This window comes from Lacerta agilis, chromosome 2, assembly GCF_009819535.1.
Source record: "Lacerta agilis isolate rLacAgi1 chromosome 2, rLacAgi1.pri, whole genome shotgun sequence".
NCBI lineage: Eukaryota > Metazoa > Chordata > Lepidosauria > Squamata > Lacertidae > Lacerta > Lacerta agilis.
In genome coordinates this window covers 6,090,082-6,114,069 of record NC_046313.1, presented here as the reverse complement: position 1 = coordinate 6,114,069, position 23,988 = coordinate 6,090,082, and the positions used below count along the sequence as shown (strand labels likewise).

The window sequence follows — 23,988 nt, the reverse complement described above, 5'->3', positions numbered from 1 at the left end:
TAATCTTATACTGTATTTCTATATATGGTGGCTGAGATAAGGAATGCAGCTGCAGGCACGGGACTGACCTGGTAAAGTGCCAAGCATATTTTGGTCTGAGAAAGAGGGGTGCTGTCCCCGGTTTCTGGAATGTCTCTGGAAAAAAGTGATGAATAGCTGAGCCGTTCCAGAAGTCTGTTCGACTTCCAAAACATTCGGAAGCCAAAACATCGCTTCTGATTGGCTGCAGGAAGGTCCTGCAACCAATTGGAAGCCACAGAAGCTGTGCCGGATGTTTGAAAATCATTCTGGTTTCCGATCGTTCAGGAGCCGAAATGTACCAAAGCGTTTGGCAAACAAGGTTCTTTAATTGTATATTGGCACCTGTTGCTGTTTCTTTGCTTATTATAGTAAATAACAAAGCTTGCTTCTACTGCCTAAATGTTTGAGATCCAAAGAACTCGGTGCTGCCTCAGGATTACCAGGGCTGGGTGATGGTTGGGGAGGCATAGCCATGGGGCATTACATAGCTGTCAAATTGAGCCAACAAGCTGTGGATGGAATCAAAGTCTAATTGCATCTTTTAGGCTCCTAATGAGAGGACAATTAAAAAGAAATGATTTATTATTATTCTGAGCTATTGTCTGATTCAGCTGAAGCTACAATGCTTTACCTCTCATTTACCTAGGAAAAAACTACATTAAACTGTGGGACTTCATACTAAATGGATACTCTCAATTCTACCCATGGACTGCCACCTGTCCAGATTTTAATTTGCTCTAGACTGATTTTAAGATGTATTTTAACCAAATGGTTGACTGTTTTATGTTCTTATGTTCTTTGTATACTGTCTTAGTTGAAAACAGAATCAAAAGGATCCAAGGAAGGGATGGGGGGAAGTCAGGAGATTCTGAGCAATGTCGATATTTGGATTTAGTACTGCTTTTTGATGTATGTTTGTTTTCTCTTTTCTTTTCTTTTTTTCTTTTTGAAAATCGAATAAAAAGATTATAAAAAAGTATGGCAAATGATGCCTGTATATTTTGTGATGTTTTCTTTTAATGCTTTAATACATCTCACTGGGGTTGTCCTTTCTGCTCCTCAACACCACCGAATCCCCCCCCCACAACCTGGCCACCCACGTTTCCCTCTCGGACTCATCCAGGTTCACTCTTACCTCCCAGCTGGGCGTTGAAGACACTGGAACTCAGGACTCAAGGGAGAAACTTGCTAAGAGGGGGCACTCTGGCACAACAGGAAAGTCAAGATCTTCCTTCCTTTCCTTCCACTGGTTCTCCCTCCACTCATTTCCCGCTAACTGACAAGAGACAGAGAGCCAGTTACAGGTGGGTAGCCGTGTTGGTCTGCCATAGTCGAAACAAAATAGAAAATTCTTTCCAGTAGCACCTTAGAGACCAACTGAGTTTGTTCTTGGTATGAGCTTTCGTGTGCATGCACACTTCTTCAGATACTTCAGTAGGAAGTATCTTCAGATACTTCAGTAGGAAATGATGCTTCTTGGCTTTTCCTCCCTCATTCAGAAGAGAGCTCCATCCTTTTGGAATCAAGGTGAGCATTGTTGAACCAGGTGCTTTCAAGACAGCCATACTGTCAAAATCAGCTGAGTCCTACGAACCTTTACCAAGAACAAACTCAGTTGGTCTCTAAGGCGCTACTGGAAAGAATTTTCTATTTTGTTTAAGATACATAGAGGACACTCCTTGATGGAGAGTCAAGCAGTCAAAGCCAGGCCCTACAACATATCTGTGCATGCACACGAAAGCTCATACCAAGAACAAACTTAGTTGGTCTCTTAAGGTGCTCCTGGAAGGATTTTTATTGTTGTTGTTTTGTTTTTACTATGGCAGACCAACACGGCTACCTACCTGTAACATGCCCTAGAACAGTTTTTGTTTTTATTACGCATGTTGTGTTTTTATCTTGCATGCCTCATGCCCGAGCCCCAGGTGATGCATAAGCCCAGGCGCCCCGCACCCCCCTAGCTACGTTCCTGGGCCGCGTCTCCAGAGGCCGTCGCTGGTGCTCCCTTGGACCTGCTGGAGTCGAGTTGCTAGGGACAGGGCGGGAGGCTCAGGGTTCCCCCCCCCCCAGGGAATAAATTTGCGAGGAAAGCGGCCGAGGTACCCAAAGTTCCCCTCCTGCTGCGGCTCCAAGCGCCCCGGGAGTGCGCTCACTGGAGGAACCGGAGCAGGGAAACTTCTTTCCGTGAGGAGAAGTGCTCCTCTCGGACCCAAGGCGTGGCGGAGCCAAACTGAGCCTTGTGTATCCTGGGTTTGCAGGAGGGATAGCAGCGGGGAGGGCGGGGTGAGAGGAGCTGGATCTAAAGGGAGAGAGAAGCGGAGCGAGGCTTGTTGCACTAGGCAGGCGCACCAAACGGACCAACAGGTTCCTCCTGCAAAGCGGACCCTTGCTCCGAAAGTGGGGGTGGTGGGGAATCGTTGTCTTCCAAGTCCTGGCTCCTCCTTCGTCAAAGATTACAAGGACCACCACGTTAAAAAAAATGAAAGAGAGTCCCAGGAGGGTGCCTTATTGAGGCAGGGGAGTAAAAAACGCGGGTTGAACTTCGTCGAAGTGCTCCCAAGGTGTGCAAAACTTCCCTCCTTTGCCCCCCATTGCTTTGGCTGCAGCCTCTCGGGTTTTTTGCCCAGCTCACAACAGGACTCCTTTACACCTACCTTGCCTGTCAAGTCGTTTGCACCCGTGTCCCTTCCGTTTGCACCCTTAACCATGTACTGTACCCCTATGTAACCCAACCACGTGGCAGTCACCACCTGTAGGCGGGCATTGTCTCTTTGGCTGCCGATTCCCGGCTTTTCCGACCGCATTCTGAACCTCGATATCGTAATTTTTATTTTTAATTTTTTACAGCACTTCCATTCAAGCTGAGCTTGGATTTCAGTTTTCAGGAGGGATAGAAAACTGGATTGGAGCAGCGATGCTACTGCAAACAGTGAGGCTTTCTTCAATGTGTAAGTGGGGGCTCAGATTTCAGCTTTAGAAAAGGAGAAACCCTTAGCTGCTGCTGCTATATAAAATAAAGGTCTGGAGCCCAGCAAAATGGTTCTTATCCTTTCCTAAAAATGACCGGCCTTGTCCCTGCTAACAAGTGGAATGGGCAGAGGTACCAGAGGTTACAGATAACAATGAAGTGGGGCTCCCTCCAGCCTTTTGCCCCTTTCTTCAGCGACGCATTTAGAGTACCAGCAGTTTATCAACCTGGTGGTCTTTCCTTTACATACACCCACAAACACCCACTGCTCCCTTCAACGTGAATCTTCTGGTTATCCTTCGCCCTTACTTGAAACTTACCTGGATCTGTTCCAAGCAAGAAAGAACAGTGATCTTCACCACTCCTTTCAGTTCTGAATGGTTTCAGCACTCCAAGTTATTGACACCCACGCTACGTAAACAATAAGCGAACTGACAAAAATTTGGCAATGCAGTCTGGAAGCACTTTTCCTTGGCATCCAAAATAGTTCCACATGTTCCTCCATTGATTTAGCTATCATAGGGAGAGGCAATCTTTCCCCAGAAGATTAAATTTGCCACCTGTGTTGCTGCAGATCCAACTTTGCATTTGTTTGTTTCTCTCACGCAGGTTGCAAATCGTTCCAACAACTCTTTCTGCACACCAGCAGCAGATAGGAAACACAAAATGCTTTTACAGTCATGTCTGGAGTCTTTCTCTATATACTAGAATTCATGCACCAAAGCAAGCTGGTGAAAGAATAGCCTCCTCTGGGTCCCTCTAGCGTTTGTTAGCAGGCATAGTATTACGGTGCAGAGTAGACGAGGAGAGGTTTCCTAAAGCTAGGGCCTGGCTTTGACAGCTTGACTCTCCATCAAGGAGTGTCCTCTCTGTCTCTTGTCAGTTAGCGGGAAATGAGTGGAAGCAGGAACCAGTGGAAGGAAAAGAAGGAAGATCTTGACTTTCCTGTGGTGCCAGAGTGCCCCCTCATAGCAGGTTTCTCCCTTGAGTCCTGAGTTCCAGTGTCTTCAAAGCCCAGCTGGGAGGTAAGAGTGAACCTGGGTGAGTCGCAGAGGGAAAGGTGGGTGGCCAGGTTGGGGGGGGGGGATTCGGTGGCAAATGAGTGGGATTCGGTAGTGTTGAGGAGCAGAAAGGACAACCATAGTGAGATGTATTAAAGCTAAAAATAAAATAAAAAATCTCATCACAAAATATGAATATACAGGCATCATTTGCCAGACTTTTATAATCTTTTTATTTGATTTTCAAAAGAGAAAAGGAAAAAAAAGAGAAAACAAACATACATCAAAAAGCAGTACTAAATCCAACTATCGAGATTGCTCAGAATCTCCTGACTTCCCCCCACCCCTTCCTTGGATCCTTTTGATTCGGTTTTCAACTAAGAAAGTATACAACGTACATAAAAACATAAACAGTCAAGCAATTAGTTAAAATGCATCTTAAAATTAGCTCAGACTGCTTGCAAAAGTTTGTTTGTTTTTTGTTGCATTTCCTATTTTGCATAAACAAGCAAAATAAAAACGTAAAGATAAAGATGCAGTTAGGCTTGTCTTCCATCCACAGATTGTTGGTTCATTTGGACAGCTGTAAAGGTTTTTCTTCAAAGCAATCTATACTGCTTGAGCAGGTTTGGGCAGAAAGCAGCTTATCACGAAGTCAACGATGGACGTTGGAAAGTAAGAGGCAGGAATGTGCAAGAACTTTGCGTCCCAGCCTGGAGAGTAGCGAGTGCGAGGGTAGCAGGATGTCAGGGCATGTTCTATACAGTCACTGACCAGGTGAAGCTTGGTGCTGGAAGTTTTAAAGATATCTTGGACAATTTTGCACACTGTGTGAGAGAAATATGAAGCAAAACAGAAGTTAGTGCTGTAAATGTAGGGGGTAACCAAAATTTGTTGGGAGCTGAATGGATTGGTTAGCTTCTAGATACCTCTCCCTAGAAGAAGTAAATCAAAGCAGATGCACCTGGAACTATTTTAGAGGCTTCAAAACAGTCTCAAAAGATCTAAATCTGCAATGGATGAACCTGTCCCTTTTGGTTTCTCTCAGTTTCAATATCTCCAAAATCTTTGAGTTTGGTTCTCCTCAATTCAGTCTATGATTTTTGGAAGTCACCAGCATTTCAGTTTTCACAATATACACATGTTGGCAAACATTATTTCCTTGCATAGTGCATTTTTGTTTATTGTGATCAATTTGCTTAGTGCGTTTTTGTATATTACGTTCACTTTTGATGCCAATTTCTCTCTAATATGCACATTTTTGTACACATTGTTGGTTTGGAGAACTTATTGCTTATATTTAGAGGAGTTTGAATTCCTAAACAGAGCTATGTATTGGTTAATATATTGTTTCATGAAGTGTGATTTGTGTAAGTTTGCAGGAAAATGCTAACCATGCTGAAATCTCCTCCATGTCTACTCACAGTTCTCGAAGTACTGTTCCCCATAGGCTTCTTTGATGTCAGACGGCACTCGGTTCCATACTGTCTTTGAACCCTCTAATGCTTGTTTGCCAATGGATGTTTGGAAACCACCAGGTTCAACAATGCTGACTTGGACTCCAAAAGGATGGAGCTCTCGCCTGAAATGCAGGGGAATAAAAGAAGAAAATCATTGCCTTCTGAGTCATTGGTCAGGAATGCAGGTCAGGAACTTGGATAGGAACAACTTGCTTTAAAAAAAAAAAATCAAAATTGAGGAGAAAGAAAAGATGGGAAATGGAGCTTGCCTGCCTTCTGCCCTCTTGCAGGAGCCTCGACATGCTCTACCCAGGAGAGGATTGTGTATGACACAGCAACAGTTGTATGAAGAGACAGTCATGAGGACATGCTTCAAAGTCTAGCTGATATATTAAATGCCTTCCTGAAGGGAGACCTTAACCTAGTTGGGAAAGGTTGCTGCAGAGAGCAAGGAGCCTTTTCTGCCAGGTCTGCGTCCCACCCTCTTCCCTGGTGTCTCTGTCATCTCTGCCCAGTCTTCTTGTTAAGAGGGACAAGGCATCAAGGTCACTTGCATCAAAGGAACAGGACCCCCCGTTCTTTGGGTTCTGGGACCCCGCGTTCTAAAAAAGGAGCAATTAAGGGTTTTGCCAAACCTCCTTTGTGCAGAAAAGGATTACAGTGCAAACAACCCTGAGAAGATGCCACACAGAATTTCTCTCCGAATGCTACACCTTCATGCCTTAGTTGTTGGCATCCATGTATCTCGAGAGAGAGAGAGTGGAGTGTGCCTGTGCGGGTGAAGTCAAACCACAGTGTTAGCAGCCCCAAAGGGACCTCCCGGCTACTTGAGCCTGGGCAGTGCATATCTGCAGATAACTGCAAAGTCCCACACTGTGATATTTAAGTGGTACGTAAATAGTTGGGAAAAGCACACACTTTTCAACATGGTAATCAACATTTCTATAAAGCATGTTGGGCCAGAACTATTCTAAGTAAAACAGGGGGACATCCATAGCATGTTCACCATTAATGAGAAGGTCCTGGACTGAGAGCCACACATCCAATTGTGGGCTTGTGATTTGAAAAGTTTGGTTCGAGGCCAGATGTGGACATGGCCTGTGCCTGGATACATTCATCTCAAGTTGTGCGAGTCTTGGGTGGAGGTCTGGGCAGCTGCCATTTCCCAGCTCTTTCTTCCCTGCAGCCCACTTTTTTTCAGACTTAGCTGGTGAAACATCCATGCAACTAAACCAGGAGGACTCGCATCAGCCACTTCCAGCCTGAAAAGTGGTTAGGGAGTGTGGCCGATGTTGCACTAAACTAAGCAAAAGAGGACATTAGAGAATGGCTCTTTTTACCTCAGGCTGTCAGAGAAGGCTTCCACACCAAACTTTGACGGGCAGTAACCACCTCCAAAGCAGGCCAGGCGACCATTTGTACTGGAGATGTTGACCACCCTCCCTCTGGCTCTTCTCACCAGGGGCAGCATGTGTAGCGTCACATCAATCATCCCAAGAAGGTTGACATTGATCACCTTTGCAAAGTCATCTCTGGTCAGCCATTCGTTGGGACCTGATGGTAGAGCTGTGCCGGCATTGTTCACCAAGCCCCAAAGCCCTGTGAGAAAGAATGTATGCTTTTTCCTATTTCTGTTTGTCAGAAGAATGGTAAATATAGAAACCCAACCGCAAAATGAAAGAGGGGTGAAGATAGCAACAAATTCTGTTTCTCTTCCTCACAGAGCTTTGCCTCCGACGTCCCTTTCCATGTAGCTGCATCACACTCGTGCATCAGAGACCGACAAGCTCCTCTAACCACTAGGGTTACATGTGTTCTTCATTTTTCAACCTGTTCTTTATATGGTATTGGGCATCAATTTATTGAAATGAATAAAAGAGCGACCATTTTAAGGCTTCAGTCTGCTGCATACTTATTTGAATGTAAATTAAACTGAACTAACTAGGACTTGTTTCTCTTTTCAAAAGATCAGGCTAAAAGTGAATTTAGGATTGTGACAGTTACTTGCAAGGGAATTGGATTTTCGTGGGTTTTCTGGGGGAGGGTTTTTCTTTGTTACCTAAATAATACATTTGCAATATCCACCCTACCCCTCTATAAAGGAACAGGGTCAGGGAAGCATGTTAAAGGAATGGGGACCCACATTGCATTCCATGGGTCTATAGTGTGGCACAGTGGCTGCTGTGTGTTTGGGGTTGGGGTTCTGGGGTTGCTACGCCGCTGCTGCCCAGAGTTTTGCTGCATTCAGAAACTCCTCACACAGCAAAACGCCTAAAGTGATACATTATTTAAAAAGTAATGAAAAGAACAAAAATGCTCGTGCCCTTCTCTGTTAAATTTGCCTTCTGTTTTAACATCATTCTTCTTCTTTCCCCTTTGCTGTAAAAACAATGTATTCTCTTTCCCTACACCGAGTTTGAGTTAGATTGGGAACCCCAAAGACTAGAGAAAGTATATGTCAAGCTGGAATGTTGTTTCAACTTTTCAACTCAGCATTTTGGACAAACGACAATTCCCAGGAGGGGGTGTCCCATGTTCTCATGCACCCAAATGTCTGGAACTGGCTCTGATATTTTGTGGGAACGTGGCCTACAAAGGAATACAGAGAGGGCATTCTAATCCCTGGTCCCACCAATAGCACAGAGGCAGCACAAGGAAGGTAGAGATTCACCTTTGTTTCCAATGCACCCTTTCACCCACTCCGTCGCTGCCGCAACGCTCTCTGTACTGGAGACATCCAGAACGGTGGTTTTCAAGCGCTCTGAGGAGACCTTCTCCAGCTGCTCTGCCCCCTTCTGTGTGGTACAGGTTGCCAACACCTGCAGGCCCCGGGCATCCAGCTGCCTGGCAAGGTGGTTCCCAAAGCCACGGGAACAGCCGGTGATGAGGACGTATTTCTCCGTCAGGTTCTCCACCGTCTGTCTCTCCTTGTACCATCGGCGGAGGAAGTAAAGCCCCAGGAGGGCAGCCAGGTAGAGCCACATGGCTGAAAGCTGCAGGGAAGAAGCTGGCAAGAGTGAGGGCACAAACACCCCTGGCAGGACTGGGAGGAGGATGTTTCTAACTCCTGCTCCACCAAGAACTTCACTGGAAGACCTTTGATGTTGCCACTGTTCAATTCTCAATTTAGCCTCCCTTGCAGTGTGGTTGAGGGGAAGGAGAAATTGTGCATGATGCAATGAGCTGCTTGGAGCAAGGGGGGGCTATAAGAAGTATAAATAATATCTCTAGCTAGCTTCTTATTAGTTAAACAACTAAAAAAAGTGGAACAGTATGATCCTATATATAGATCTATTGACGTAAGCAACACTGAGCTCAAATATTGTGCAAGCTCAATGGTCCATATATTCTCTGTCTCCATAATACAAGTTGCAAATGATCCAATTTCTTCCAAATCCACGTTAAAAGCTGCGAGGCCAGCACAAGATGGAATGTGGTTAGTTTCTTAGGTTGCAAGTTCTTTAAGTGTTCATGAGAAAAACTAAACAGAGCCAGTTGCACAACACATGACACTGCTATGTCATGTAATAAGACTAATTTATTTATGCAGAAACGCCTTGTTTTCTCACGGGTGCACCACAAATGGGCACCACAAATGGAACAGGGGCCAAAAACACTAAAACCCCTCCAAGAAAGTGGAGATGAAGACAAATTAAGGTGATTACATTTTTGTGGTGTCAGATGCCGTCGGTGTAAGACCTTAAAAGTGTTTTCTCCACTCTTAATTTAAACAGAACATAGAGGCATTTGGGCCCACATTCTGCACCAGCCTAACTGTCCCAAGGTCTCATTCCAGGGCTTGTTTTGTATGAAGAAACTTTTCCCGTCAAATGTCACGAGGTGTTTTGTAGTTGATGGACACCAACCTTTTTGATGCTGCGTTTCTACTAAGTGCTAAATTCCTGTCTCCTTCTGAGTAATAAATGGGAAGAAATATGAGACTGGGGTAGATCTTGTACCTTTTAAAGTTCTGAACTTTTTCTGGAAATGTTTCTGGGCCTTTAAGGGGTGCACGGGAAGAAGGAATTCAGGAAGTGAAGCTTCCCCCCTGCCCCAGCCTGAAGCTTGAGAAAAGTGTCACCTACTGAATATCAGCTTGAAATAAAGTTGCTATGAGCACATGTTAGTGGTGAGTGGAAGTTACTCACTATCATGTATAATTGAAAAGGGAAGAGACAAACCTGCAGCTCTATGAGAGGAAAGGCCCTCAGCTTCAGTTGTATGGCAGGGAAAGCAAGGCTTCCTTCTCCTGTTTGCAGTGGCTCCTTATCTGCCTGCTGCTGTTTTTCATACTCCACTGGCTTCAAAGGCAGCTCCTCCCTTCTGGCAAGGATTGGCTCATCCCAATTAGGTGGTGAAATTTAACTGCCTTCTTTAAACTAACTGGGGAATCTGTTGGTGAAGGAAACACACCGAATCCCTCCCACTGCAGAACTTTGTGCCACAAATTCAGCCCCTTTCCCCTGTGTCCCGTTCATATATGGATGGAGCAAATAACTCAAATCATTAGTCTAGCGCAGGCAAAAAGCCTGGGGTTGAGCATATCCTTCTTGCAGAAGCACATCCCTCCTGCTGCTAGAAAGATGGGCAGAGTGCTTGCAAAATTACATTTCACCTAGAGTAGGAAGGGAGAGGCTGGACCAGACCAGCTTGCTTTGGTGCATGAATTCTAGTATATAGAGAAAGACTCCAGACATGACTGTTAAAGCATTTTGTGTTTCCTTTTTGCTGCTGGTGTGCAGAAACAGTTGTTGGAACGATTTGCAACCTGCGTGAGAGAAACAAACAAATGCAAAGTTGGATCTGCAGCAACACAGGTGGCAAATTTAATATTCTGGGGAAATTTGCCTTCTGGGCATCTCTCCCTATGATAGCTAAATCAATGGAGTAACACGTTGAGCTATTTTGGATGCCAAAGAAAAGAACATTCTGGTGTTTCCAGATTGCATGGCAGAAACATCGTCACCCTACCCCACCCATCCCAGCCACCTCTCTTCCCATTCTCTCCCTAATGTCTCAACAACAACAACCAATTTGTAAAAAAGTTATATGGAAAAATACAAGAGACACATTGCATACTGCTGTAAATCAAGAAAATCCTTAATAATAATAATAAAAGAACTGAAAGGAGTGGTGAAGATCCCTGTTCTTTCTTGCTTGGTACAGATCCAGGTACGTTTCAAGGAAGGGCGAAGGATAACCAGAAGATTGGGTGACATACTTTGGATCACTTGATATACTGGCAACCCCAGCAGTCAGACCCGTCTCTACCCTTGTGGCAAATTTAATCTTCTGGGGGAAAGATTGCTTTCTCGGCATCTCTCCCTATGATAGCTAAATCAAAGGAGGAACATGTGGAACTATTTTGGATGCCAGGGAAAAGTGCTTCCAGACTGCATTGCCAATTTTTATTATTATTATTATTATTATTATTGTTGTTGTTGTTGTTGTTGTTGTTGTTATTTAATTGCATGATTTAAATTTCCCACAAAACGAAATTCCAGAATTCCAGATACATCAAACAACAGATAGGAACAGATATCCTTTCAGTACCAATAAAGTTATTTACAATAATATTTTAGTTGTCTGTATCTTACTTTCGCACTAGATGACAAGTTACAATATACCATAACAATCACCATAAAGAAAAACGAAAAGAGAAAAGAAACGACAAAGAAAAGGGAAAAAAATAAAAATAACCCCCCCAAAAAAACCCAACAAACAAACAAACAAACAAACAAACACAGGGTTTCCCCTGTTTAATCTTCACAAATCATCTGATCATCTGAACCGACTTCCTGACAAACCCCTTTGCTTAAACTACAATTAATATGAATGCTTAAAACCCCATACAATCTCTTATAGCTACTCTCAAATACATTCTTAGATGTTTCATTGCTCCTCATTCTTTCCTACAAACCCTTTCCATTCCCTTCATCCCTCGAATGCTGGCATGGTAGCAATACTCTTATTATATTTTAACACATATCTTTTATAGACCTCCCATTTACCCGCAAATATCTGCTTAGTATTTTCTCTTAAGTTGTTTGTTAATAGAGCCAACTCCGCGAATTCTTGTAGTTTGATTTGCCAGTCAGTGACTTTAGGTGCTTCTTGGTCTTTCCATCCCTTTGCCACTACCATTCTGGCCGCTGCAATTGCGTACAAAAAGACTTCTTTTTGCTTCTTCGGTATCTCTTTATCTACCATACTTAGTAAAAATATTTCAGGTCTTTTAACAAAGGAAATTGCCATCATCTTTTTCATTTCATCATATACCTCCCCCCAAAACACTTTTTTTTTGCACACTGCCACCACATATGAATCAGATCCCCGTTCTCTGCTCCACATCTCCAACACACATTTGCAAGACTTTTATACATTTTTGAAAGTCTAGCCGGTGTGAGATACCACCTACGGGCCATTTTTAACATGTTCTCTCTTATGTTATAATTTGCCGTAAATCGGAAAGGAGATATGATTTTAAAGCTTCAGTCTTGGAACATAAATGGTTTGAACAATAAATGTAAGAGAAATAAAGTTGAGCATGTTTTGAATAAACAAAAGTTAGATGTCATATGCTTGCAAGAAACCCACATTGCCAAAAAACATAGAAGAATATTAATAAACAAAAGATTGGGTTTGGATTTTGTGTCAGCGGATAAAAAGAAAAAGCGAGGGGTGGTTTTTTATGTAAAACAGAAGTGAGGAAGGGAGAGTGGTAATTGTACAAATAACATGGCAGGGAGAGAAAATACAACTGGTGGGAATATATGCCCCGAACAATAAAAAAGCCAAATTTTATAAAAAGCTTGAGGAAATATTGCTTGAGTTTTCTGATCAAAAACAAATATTAATGGGTGACCTGAATGCGGTTGTGAATCCAATATTGGATAGATCATCAAGAAGTTCGGGTTCAGAAGGTAAATTGCCAAAGACTTTCTTTACATTGATAGAAAACCTAAGTTTAATAGATGCATGGACAGCAAAGCACCCAGCAATAAAACAATATACACACTTTTCAGAGCCCAACAAAAGTTCAGGGAGAATAGATTATATCTGGGTTACTAAGGGAGTGTCGTCAAAAGTGAATAAAATAGAGATCCAGCCGAGAACCTTATCGGATCATAATGCCGTATATATGGAATTAAAAGGAGAAGGTGCCAAAACTAGGTGGAGAATGAATGAGAGCTTATTCTATGATGGAAAAATAGTAGAAAAAGCAAAGAAGGTCTTCAATGACTATTTCGAATTGAATACAAATAAAGAAACAGATTTGAACGTAGTTTGGGATGCCAGTAAGGCCGTGTTAAGGGGCTTTATGATATCACAAGATATTGGTAAAAGGAAAGAAAGAGAGAAGAAGAAAGAAGAAATATTGAAGGCGTTGGAAGATAAAGAAAGGCAATTAATTCTAAATCCGAAAAATCAAGATTTGAAGCAGAGTATCAAGGGGCTAAAAAATCAATTTGAAATATTAATTAATCAGGAAATTGAGTGGAAGCTAAAATGGTTAAGACAAAAGAATTTTGAGTATGCCAACAAGATGGGGAAGCTATTAGCGTGGCAGCTGAAAAAAAGAAAAGAGCAGAGTATAATAAATAAAATTAAAAGGAATGAAGTATTAATAGAGAATCCAAAGGAAATCAAAAATGCATTTCAAGAATTTTATAAGAATCTATATCAGAAAGAGCAAGAGAAGGAAGAAGAAATGGACTTATATTTGGAGGAGAACAAACCAAAGAAAATTTCAAAAGACGACCAAGAACAATTGAATGCCCCGATATCAGAGGAAGAACTTAAGCGTGCAATACAAAAGCTGAAAGGGGGAAAGCCCCAGGCCCCGACGGCCTATCGGCAAAATATTATAAGGATTTGGCACCGCAGTTAATACCAAGAATGTTAGAGGTGATGAACAGGATTTTAACCAGTGGGAAGGTTCCAGACTCATGGAAAGAGGCTTTCATCACTTTAATCCCCAAACAAGGCACAGATTTATTAAATGTAAACAATTATCGGCCGATTTCATTACTGAATCTGGACTACAAATTATTTACAGACATTTTGGCAGACAGATTGAAAAAGGTTCTAAACAAAATAATTCACAGGGATCAAGCTGGGTTTCTCCCGGGACGTCAAATGAAAAACAATATAAGAACAATTGTGGATTTGATTGAGTATTTAGATTTGAAAATAGATAAGAAAGCAGCCCTAATGTTTATTGATGCCGAAAAGGCATTCGATAACGTGTCGTGGCAATTTATGATGAAGATCTTAAAAAGGATGGAGGTGGGGGGAAATTTCTTAAACGGGATTATGGCTATTTATAAGGAACAATCAGCAAAATTAGTGGTTAATGGTACATTAACAGATAAATTTGGAATTACAAAAGGCACAAGACAAGGTTGCCCGATATCACCACTTCTTTTCATTGTCGTGCTGGAAGTCTTGGCAAATAAATTAAGAGATACAAGAGATATTAAGGGAGTTAAGATTGGTAAAAGAGAACTCAAAGTGAAGGCATTTGCGAACGATATGGTCATGACATTAAAAGAACCAATGCAAAGTCTGGGAGAAATGTTGAAAGTAACAGAGGAGTTTGGAAAATTAGCAGGTTTTAAGTTAAATAAAGAAAAAACAAAAATGCTGGTTAAAAATCTAAGTAAGAATGAAATTACAAAATAAGTATGGTATTATGGTGGTAAAAAAGGTTAAATATCTAGGAATTTGGCTGTCACCAAAAAATATAAATTTGTTTAGTGATAATTATGATCCCATTTGGAAAGAAATCAAAAGAGATTTAGAAATTTGGAGTAAATTAAGTTTATCACTGTGGGGAAGGATAGCAAGTGTCAAAATGAATGTTCTGCCAAGAGTTTTGTTTCTTTTCCAAATGCTACCAGTAATTAAGGGAATAAGTCAGTTAAAGGAATGGCAGAAAAATCTGTCAAAATTCATCTGGCAAGGCAAACGTCCGAGAATTAAACATAAATTGTTAGTAGACAAAAAAGAGAGAGGAGGTTTTGGACTGCCAGATCTAAAAATTTACTATGAGGCATCCTGTATGATTTGGTTGAAAGAGTGGGTGGTGCTGAAGGATAAGGAGATGTTAGATTTGGAGGGTTTTAACAACAGGTACGGTTGGCACTCTTACCTTTGGCAGGATAAAGTGAAAGTTCATAGGGAATTCTTGGCACATGTATTTAGGAAACCTTTGTACGAAGTGTGGCTGAGATACAAAGATCTGGTTGAGAGAAGGACGCCTAGATGGCTTTCACCCACAGAGCTACTAACAATAAAGAAAATTAATACGGAAGAGGAAAATTGGGTAACGTATGAGGAATTGTTAATTGAATCAGAAAAAGGTTGGAAAATTAAAGCATATGATCAGGTGGCGGAAAAATTGACAGGGTGGATTCAGTATCACCAGATATACATTCTATTCAATGAGGATAAAAGAAAGTGTAATTTTGACAATAAGAAATCGAAATTTCAAGTGGAAATCTTAGAAGGTAAAGAGAAATTATTATCTAAGATGTATGATTATTTACTAGAATGGTACACAAAAGATGAGGAAATTAAGGAGGTAATGGTAAAATGGGCAATAGACGTCGGTCACAACATCCAACTAGAAATGTGGGGGAAATTATGGAAGGAACACATGAAATTTACAGCTTGTACACTCTTAAAGGAGAACATCATGAAAATGATGTATTGATGGTACCTAACGCCAGTAAGATTAGCGGAAATGTACAAGAAATATGATAAGAAATGCTGGAAATGTGAGGTGAAAGATGGCGAGTTCTACCGCATGTGGTGGACATGTGATAAAATTAAACCTTATTGGGAAGCAATCTATAATGAATTAAAGAAATTTTTTAAATATACGTTTCCAAAAAAACAGGAGGCTTTCCTGATTGGTTTAGTTGGGGAAGAGATTGAAAAGAAAGATCAAAGATTCTTCTTATACGCCACCACAGCAGCAAGAATATTATTGGCGCAAAATTGGAAATCAAAAGAGGTACCAACACTAAATGATTGGAGAAGGAAACTATTGGAATATTCAGAATTGGCGAGATTAACTGGGAAAATAAGAGAACAAAAAGATCAAAGGTTTCAATTGGAATGGGGTAAATTTTTGGAATATATGAGAGATTGTAAAGATGTGTAAGCACTTACAGGTTATGATGGAATTATTGTAGCAGGACAAAAATGTATAGTTAGAAATGACAACAACAAGATAACTAAACATGTGGAAAAAAAAGAAGAGAAAGCGAGTATGCCAACAAGACGGGGAAGCTATTAGCGTGGCAGCTGAAAAAAAGAAAAGAGCAGAGTATAATAAATAAAATTAAAAGGAATGAAGTATTAATAGAGAATCCAAAGGAAATCAAAAATGCATTTCAAGAATTTTATAAGAATCTATATCACAAAGAGCAAGAGAAGGAAGAAGAAATGGACTTATATTTGGAGGAGAACAAACCAAATAAAATTTCAAAAGACGACCAAGAACAATTGAATGCCCCGATATAAGAGGAAGAACTTAAGCGTGCAATACAAAAGCTGAAAGGGGGGAAAGCCCCAGGCCCCGACGGCCTATCGGCAAAATATTATAAGGATTTGGCACCGCAGTTAATACCAAGAATGTTAGAGGTGATGAACAGGATTTTAACCAGTGGGAAGGTTCCAGACTCATGGAAAGAGGCTTTCATCACGTTAATCCCCAAACAAGGCACAGATTTATTAAATGTAAAAAATTATCGGCCGATTTCATTACTGAATCTGGACTACAAATTATTTACAGACATTTTGGCAGACAGATTGAAAAAGGTTCTAAACAAAATAATTCACAGGGATCAAGCTGGGTTTCTCCCGGGACGTCAAATGAAAAACAATATAAGAACAATTGTGGATTTGATTGAGTATTTAGATTTGAAAATAGATAAGAAATCAGCCCTAATGTTTATTGATGCCGAAAAGGCATTCGATAACGTGTCGTGGCAATTTATGATGAAGATCTTAAAAAGGATGGAGGTGGGGGGAAATTTCTTAAACGGGATTATGGCTATTTATAAGGAACAATCAGCAAAATTAGTGGTTAATGGTACATTAACAGATAAATTTGGAATTACAAAAGGCACAAGACAAGGTTGCCCGATATCACCACTTCTTTTCATTGTCGTGCTGGAAGTCTTGGCAAATAAATTAAGAGATACAAGAGATATTAAGGGAGTTAAGATTGGTAAAAGAGAACTCAAAGTGAAGGCATTTGCGAACGATATGGTCATGACATTAAAAGAACCAATGCAAAGTCTGGGAGAAATGTTGAAAGTAACAGAGGAGTTTGGAAAATTAGCAGGTTTTAAGTTAAATAAAGAAAAAACAAAAATGCTGGTTAAAAATCTAAGTAAGAATGAAATTGAAGAATTACAAAATAAGTATGGTATTATGGTGGTAAAAAAGGTTAAATATCTAGGAATTTGGCTGTCACCAAAAAATATAAATTTGTTTAGTGATAATTATGATCCCATTTGGAAAGAAATCAAAAGAGATTTAGAAATTTGGAGTAAATTAAGTTTATCACTGTGGGGAAGGATAGCAAGTGTCAAAATGAATGTTCTGCCAAGAGTTTTGTTTCTTTTCCAAATGCTACCAGTAATTAAGGGAATAAGTCAGTTAAAGGAATGGCAGAAAAATCTGTCAAAATTCATCTGGCAAGGCAAACGTCCGAGAATTAAACATAAATTGTTAGTAGACAAAAAAGAGAGAGGAGGTTTTGGACTGCCAGATCTAAAAATTTACTATGAGGCATCCTGTATGATTTGGTTGAAAGAGTGGATGGTGCTGAAGGATAAGGAGATGTTAGATTTGGAGGCTTTAACAACAGGTACGGTTGGCACTCTTACCTTTGGCAGGATAAAGTGAAAGTTCATAGGGAATTCTTGGCACATGTATTTAGGAAACCTTTGTACGAAGTGTGGCTGAGATACAAAGATCTGGTTGAGAGAAGGACGCCTAGATGGCTTTCACCCACAGAGATATTAACAATAAAGAAAATTAATACGGAAGAGGAAAATTGGGTAACGTATGAGGAATTGTTAATTGAATCAGAAAAAGGTTGGAAAATTAAAGCATATGATCAGGTGGCGGAAAAATTGACAGGGTGGATTCAGTATCACCAGATATACAATCTATTCAATGAGGATAAAAGAAAGTGTAATTTTGACAATAAGAAATCGAAATTTCAAGTGGAAATCTTAGAAGGTAAAGAGAAATTATTATCTAAGATGTATGATTATTTACTAGAATGGTACACAAAAGATGAGGAAGTTAAGGAGGTAATGGTAAAATGGGCGATAGACGTCGGTCACAACATCCAACTAGAAATGTGGGGAAAATTATGGAACGAACACATGAAATTTACAGCTTGTACACTCTTAAAGGAGAACATCATGAAAATGATGTATCGATGGTACCTAACGCCAGTAAGATTAGTGAAAATGTACAAGAAATATGATAAGAAATGCTGGAAATGTGAGGTGAAAGATGGCGAGTTCTACCGCATGTGGTGGACATGTGATAAAATTAAACCTTATTGGGAAGCAATCTATAATGAATTAAAGAAATTTTTTAAATATACGTTTCCAAAAAAACAGGAGGCTTTCCTGATTGGTTTAGTTGGGGAAGAGATTGAAAAGAAAGATCAAAGATTCTTCTTATACGCCACCACAGCAGCAAGAATATTATTGGCGCAAAATTGGAAATCAAAAGAGGTACCAACACTAAATGATTGGAGAAGGAAACTATTGGAATATTCAGAATTGGCAAGATTAACTGGGAAAATAAGAGAACAAAAAGATCAAAGGTTTCAATTGGAATGGGGTAAATTTTTGGAATATATGAGAGATTGTAAAGATGTGTAAGCACTTACAGGTTATGATGGAATTATTGTAGCAGGACAAAAATGTATAGTTAGAAATGACAACAACAAGATAACTAAACATGTGGAAAAAAAAGAAGAGAAAGCGAGTATGCCAACAAGACGGGGAAACTATTAGCGTGGCAGCTGAAAAAAAGAAAAGAGCAGAGTATAATAAATAAAATTAAAAGGAATGAAGTATTAATAGAGAATCCAAAGGAAATCAAAAATGCATTTCAAGAATTTTATAAGAATCTATATCAGAAAGAGCAAGAGAAGGAAGAAGAAATGGACTTATATTTGGAGGAGAACAAACCAAATAAAATTTCAAAAGACGACCAAGAACAATTGAATGCCCCGATATAAGAGGAAGAACTTAAGCGTACAATACAAAAGCTGAAAGGGGGGAAAGCCCCAGGCCCCGACGGCCTATCGGCAAAATATTATAAGGATTTGGCACCGCAGTTAATACCAAGAATGTTAGAGGTGATGAACAGGATTTTAACCAGTGGGAAGGTTCCAGACTCATGGAAAGAGGCTTTCATCACGTTAATCCCCAAACAAGGCACAGATTTATTAAATGTAAAAAATTATCGGCCGATTTCATTACTGAATCTGGACTACAAATTATTTACAGACATTTTGGCAGACAGATTGAAAAAGGTTCTAAACAAAATAATTCACAGGGATCAAGCTGGGTTTCTCCCGGGACGTCAAATGAAAAACAATATAAGAACAATTGTGGATTTGATTGAGTATTTAGATTTGAAAATAGATAAGAAAGCAGCCCTAATGTTTATTGATGCCGAAAAGGCATTCGATAACGTGTCGTGGCAATTTATGATGAAGATCTTAAAAAGGATGGAGGTGGGGGGAAATTTCTTAAACGGGATTATGGCTATTTATAAGGAACAATCAGCAAAATTAGTGGTTAATGGTACATTAACAGATAAATTTGGAATTACAAAAGGCACAAGACAAGGTTGCCCGATATCACCACTTCTTTTCATTGTCGTGCTGGAAGTCTTGGCAAATAAATTAAGAGATACAAGAGATATTAAGGGAGTTAAGATTGGTAAAAGAGAACTCAAAGTGAAGGCATTTGCGAACGATATGGTCATGACATTAAAAGAACCAATGCAAAGTCTGGGAGAAATGTTGAAAGTAACAGAGGAGTTTGGAAAATTAGCAGGTTTTAAGTTAAATAAAGAAAAAACAAAAATGCTGGTTAAAAATCTAAGTAAGAATGAAATTGAAGAATTACAAAATAAGTATGGTATTATGGTGGTAAAAAAGGTTAAATATCTAGGAATTTGGCTGTCACCAAAAAATATAAATTTGTTTAGTGATAATTATGATCCCATTTGGAAAGAAATCAAAAGAGATTTAGAAATTTGGAGTAAATTAAGTTTATCACTGTGGGGAAGGATAGCAAGTGTCAAAATGAATGTTCTGCCAAGAGTTTTGTTTCTTTTCCAAATGCTACCAGTAATTAAGGGAATAAGTCAGTTAAAGGAATGGCAGAAAAATCTGTCAAAATTCATCTGGCAAGGCAAACGTCCGAGAATTAAACATAAATTGTTAGTAGACAAAAAAGAGAGAGGAGGTTTTGGACTGCCAGATCTAAAAATTTACTATGAGGCATCCTGTATGATTTGGTTGAAAGAGTGGATGGTGCTGAAGGATAAGGAGATGTTAGATTTGGAGGCTTTAACAACAGGTACGGTTGGCACTCTTACCTTTGGCAGGATAAAGTGAAAGTTCATAGGGAATTTTTGGCACATGTATTTAGGAAACCTTTGTACGAGGTGTGGCAAAGATACAAAGATCTGGTAGAGAGAAGGACGCCTAGATGGCTTTCACCCACAGAGATATTAACAATAAAAAATCAATACAGAAGAGTAAAATTGGGTAACATATGAGGTTTTGTTAATTGAATCAGAAAAAGGTTGGAAAATCAAAGCTTATGATCAGGTGGCGGGAAAATTGACAGGGTGGATCCAGTATCACCAGGTGTATAATCTATTCAAAGAGGATAAAAGAAAATGTAATTTTGACAACAGGAAATCAAATTTCAAGTGGAAATTTTAGAAGGTAATGAGAAATTATTATCCAAGATGTATGACTATTTACTAGAATGGTACACAAAAGATGAGGAAGTTAAAAAGGTAATGGTAAAATGGGTGATAGACGTCGGTCACAACATCCAACTCGAAATGTGGGAAAAATTATGGAATGAACATATGGAATTCACAGCTTGTACAATTTTAAAGGAGAACATCATGAAAATGATGTATCGATGGTACCTAACGCCAGTAAGATTAGTGAAAATGTACAAGAAATATGATAAGAAATGCTGGAAATGTGAGGTGAAAGATGGCGAGTTCTACCGCATGTGGTGGACATGTGATAAAATTAAACCTTATTGGGAAGCAATCTATAATGAATTAAAGAAATTTTTTAAATATACGTTTCCAAAAAAACAGGAGGCTTTCCTGATTGGTTTAGTTGGGGAAGAGATTGAAAAGAAAGATCAAAGATTCTTCTTATACGCCACCACAGCAGCAAGAATATTATTGGCGCAAAATTGGAAATCAAAAGAGGTACCAACACTAAATGATTGGAGAAGGAAACTATTGGAATATTCAGAATTGGCAAGATTAACTGGGAAAATAAGAGAACAAAAAGATCAAAGGTTTCAATTGGAATGGGGTAAATTTTTGGAATATATGAGAGATTGTAAAGATGTGTAAGCACTTACAGGTTATGATGGAATTATTGTAGCAGGACAAAAATGTATAGTTAGAAATGACAACAACAAGATAACTAAACATGTGGGGGGAAAAGAAGAGAAAGCGTGGGAATGATGGAAAATTAGAAAACCAGAGAAGGGAGGGAAGGAAGTAAAAAAAAACTCGGCGGAGTTTGGGTAATATTGTAAAACTTTATTTGATGTATATGTTTGTATTTTGTTTGTTGATGAAAAATAAAAATATATTTGCAAAAATAATAATAATAATTTGCCGTAAATCTTAGATTAACCTGCCATAAATTTTCCCACTCTTCAAAGTTAATTGGATACCCCAAATCTTGCGCCCATTTAGTCATGGAAGCCGTTATCATTTCATCCATCACTTCATGTTCTAACAAGATCTTATACGTTCGTGAGATCAGCTTACAATATTTTTATTATTCAGCACTTCTTTTTCAAATCTAGAGCTTTCTTTTTCAAACCCCGCAATCCTATCTTGTTTAAACATTTCCTTAATTTGAAAGTAATCCAACCAACTGGAGAGGTAAACTTTAATTTCCTCGTAGCTTTTCAATTCTAAATTCCCTTCTCTCTCATTTAATAATATGTTGTATGTAATCCACTCTTCCATTTCATTATTGTTTCTTTTAAACGCTATGGCCTCAAAAGGGGAGATCCATCTTGGTGTTTTCGTTTCGAAGTATCTCTTGTATTTATTCCATACACTATAAATCGCATTCCTAATTATATGATTGGAGAAGCCTCTATGTACTTTAGTTCTGCCATAATTAAGATAGGCGTGCCAACCAAAATGCAAATCATGGCTTTCTAGATCCAAAACTTCCCATTTTCGTAACAGACACCAGTCAGTTCGTTTACATAGTGTGGGTGTCAGTAATTTGGAGTGCTGAAACCATTCAGAACTGAAAGGAGTGGTGAAGATCCCTGATCTTTCTTGCTTGGAACAGATCCAGGTAAGTTTCAAGGAAGGGCGTAGGATAACCAGAAGATTCACGTTGAAGGGAGCAGTGGGTGTTTGTGGGTGTGTGTAAAGGAAAGACCACCAGGTTGATAAACTGCTGGTACTCTAAATGCGTCGCTGAAGAAAGGGGCAAAAGGCTGGAGGGAGCCCCACTTCATTGTTATCTGTAACCTCTGGTACCTCTGCCCATTCCACTTGTTAGCAGGGACAAGGCCGGTCATTTTTAGGAAAGGATAAGAACCATTTTGCTGGGCTCCAGACCTTTATTTTATATAGCAGCAGGTAAGGGTTTCTCCTTTACTAAAGCTGAAATCTGAGCCCCCACTTACACATTGAAGAAAGCCTCACTGATTTCAGTAGCATCGCTGCTCCAATCCAGTTTTCTATCCCTCCTGAAAACTGAAATCCAAGCTCAGCTTGAATGGAAGTGCTGTAAAAAATTAAAAATAAAAATTACGATATCGAGGTTCAGAATGCGGTCGGAAAAGCCGGGAATCGGCAGCCAAAGAGACAATGCCCGCCTACAGGTGGTGACTGCCGCGTGGTTGGGTTACATAGGGGTACAGTACATGGTTAAGGGTGCAAACGGAAGGGACACGGGTGCAAACGACTTGACAGGCAAGGTAGGTGTAAAGGAGTCCTGTTGTGAGCTGGGCAAAAAACCCGAGAGGCTGCAGCCAAAGCAATGGGGGGCAAAGGAGGGAAGTTTTGCACACCTTGGGAGCACTTCGACGAAGTTCAACCCGCGTTTTTTACTCCCCTGCCTCAATAAGGCACCCTCCTGGGACTCTCTTTCATTTTTTTTAACGTGGTGGTCCTTGTGCTCTTTGACGAAGGAGGAGCCAGGACTTGGAAGACAACGATTCCCCACCACCCCCACTTTCGGAGCAAGGGTCCGCTTTGCAGGAGGAACCTGTTGATCCGTTTGGTGCGCCTGCCTAGTGCAACAAGCCTCGCTCCGCTTCTCTCTCCCTTTAGATCCAGCTCCTCTCACCCCGCCCTCCCCGCTGCTATCCCTCCTGCAAACCCAGGATACACAAGGCTCAGTTTGGCTCCGCCACGCCTTGGGTCCGAGAGGAGCACTTCTCCTCTCGGAAAGAAGTTTCCCTGCTCCGGTTCCTCCAGTGAGCGCACTCCCGGGGCGCTTGGAGCCGCAGCAGGAGGGGAACTTTGGGTACCTCGGCCGCTTTCCTCGCAAATTTATTCCCTGGGGGGGGGGACCCTGAGCCTCCCGCCCTGTCCCTAGCAACTCGACTCCAGCAGGTCCAAGGGAGCACCAGCGACGGCCTCTGGAGACGCGGCCCAGGAACGTAGCTAGGGGGGTGCGGGGCGCCTGGGCTTATGCATCACCTGGGGCTCGGGCATGAGGCATGCAAGATAAAAACACAACATGCGTAATAAAAACAAAAACTGTTCTAGGGCATGTTACAGGTAGGTAGCCGTGTTGGTCTGCCATAGTAAAAACAAAACAACAACAATAAAAATCCTTCCAGGAGCACCTTAAGAGACCAACTAAGTTTGTTCTTGGTATGAGCTTTCGTGTGCATGCACAGATATGTTCTAGGGCCTGGCTTTGACAGCTTGACTCTCCATCAAGGAGTGTCCTCTCTGTCTCTTGTCAGTTAGCGGGAAATGAGTGGAAGCAGGAACCAGTGGAAGGAAAGGAAGGAAGATCTTTGACAGCTTGACTCTCCGTCAAGGAGTGTCCTCTATGTATCTTAAACAAAATAGAAAATTCTTTCCAGTAGCGCCTTAGAGACCAACTGAGTTTGTTCTTGGTAAAGGTTCGTAGGACTCAGCTGATTTTGACAGTATGGCTGTCTTGAAAGCACCTGGTTCAACAATGCTCACCTTGATTCCAAAAGGATGGAGCTCTCTTCTGAAT

The 23,988-nt window shown here is 40.6% G+C and overlaps 2 protein-coding genes across 2 annotated transcripts in view; both read right to left on the bottom strand.

Moving 5' to 3' along the window:
• Window positions 1-9,667, bottom strand: part of LOC117040569 (retinol dehydrogenase 16-like) — a 29,930-nt gene extending 20,263 nt beyond the window's left edge. The window contains exon 1 of the mRNA XM_033138412.1: window positions 9,632-9,667. The gene's annotated coding sequence lies outside the window, so the exon portion shown is untranslated. The remainder of the gene's footprint in view (window positions 1-9,631) is intronic.
• On the bottom strand, window positions 4,583-9,689 carry LOC117040570 (retinol dehydrogenase 7-like). The gene is made up of 5 exons (XM_033138414.1): window positions 9,632-9,689; window positions 8,122-8,443; window positions 6,791-7,049; window positions 5,415-5,572; window positions 4,583-4,817 (listed from the first exon to the last, which is right to left on the bottom strand). The coding sequence occupies exons 2-5, from the start codon at window positions 8,432-8,434 to the stop codon at window positions 4,600-4,602; spliced, it is 948 nt and encodes a 315-aa protein (XP_032994305.1). The 5' UTR covers window positions 8,435-8,443; window positions 9,632-9,689; the 3' UTR covers window positions 4,583-4,599.
• Between the last annotated feature and the right edge of the window lie 14,299 nt (window positions 9,690-23,988).

What these genes read in the sequence shown, in the direction of transcription:
- LOC117040570 (XM_033138414.1), bottom strand. Translation starts at nt 8,434, where the DNA reads ATGTGGCTCTACCTGGCTGCCCTCCTGGGGCTTTACTTCCTCCGCCGA. An exon ending in AGGGTGCATTGGAAACAAAG is followed by an intron (nt 7,050 to 8,121) that starts GTGAATCTCTAC and finishes TCTTTCTCACAG; the next exon opens with GGCTTTGGGGCTTGGTGAAC. An exon ending in GGAACAGTACTTCGAGAACT is followed by an intron (nt 4,818 to 5,414) that starts GTGAGTAGACAT and finishes TCTCTCACACAG; the next exon opens with TGTGCAAAATTGTCCAAGAT.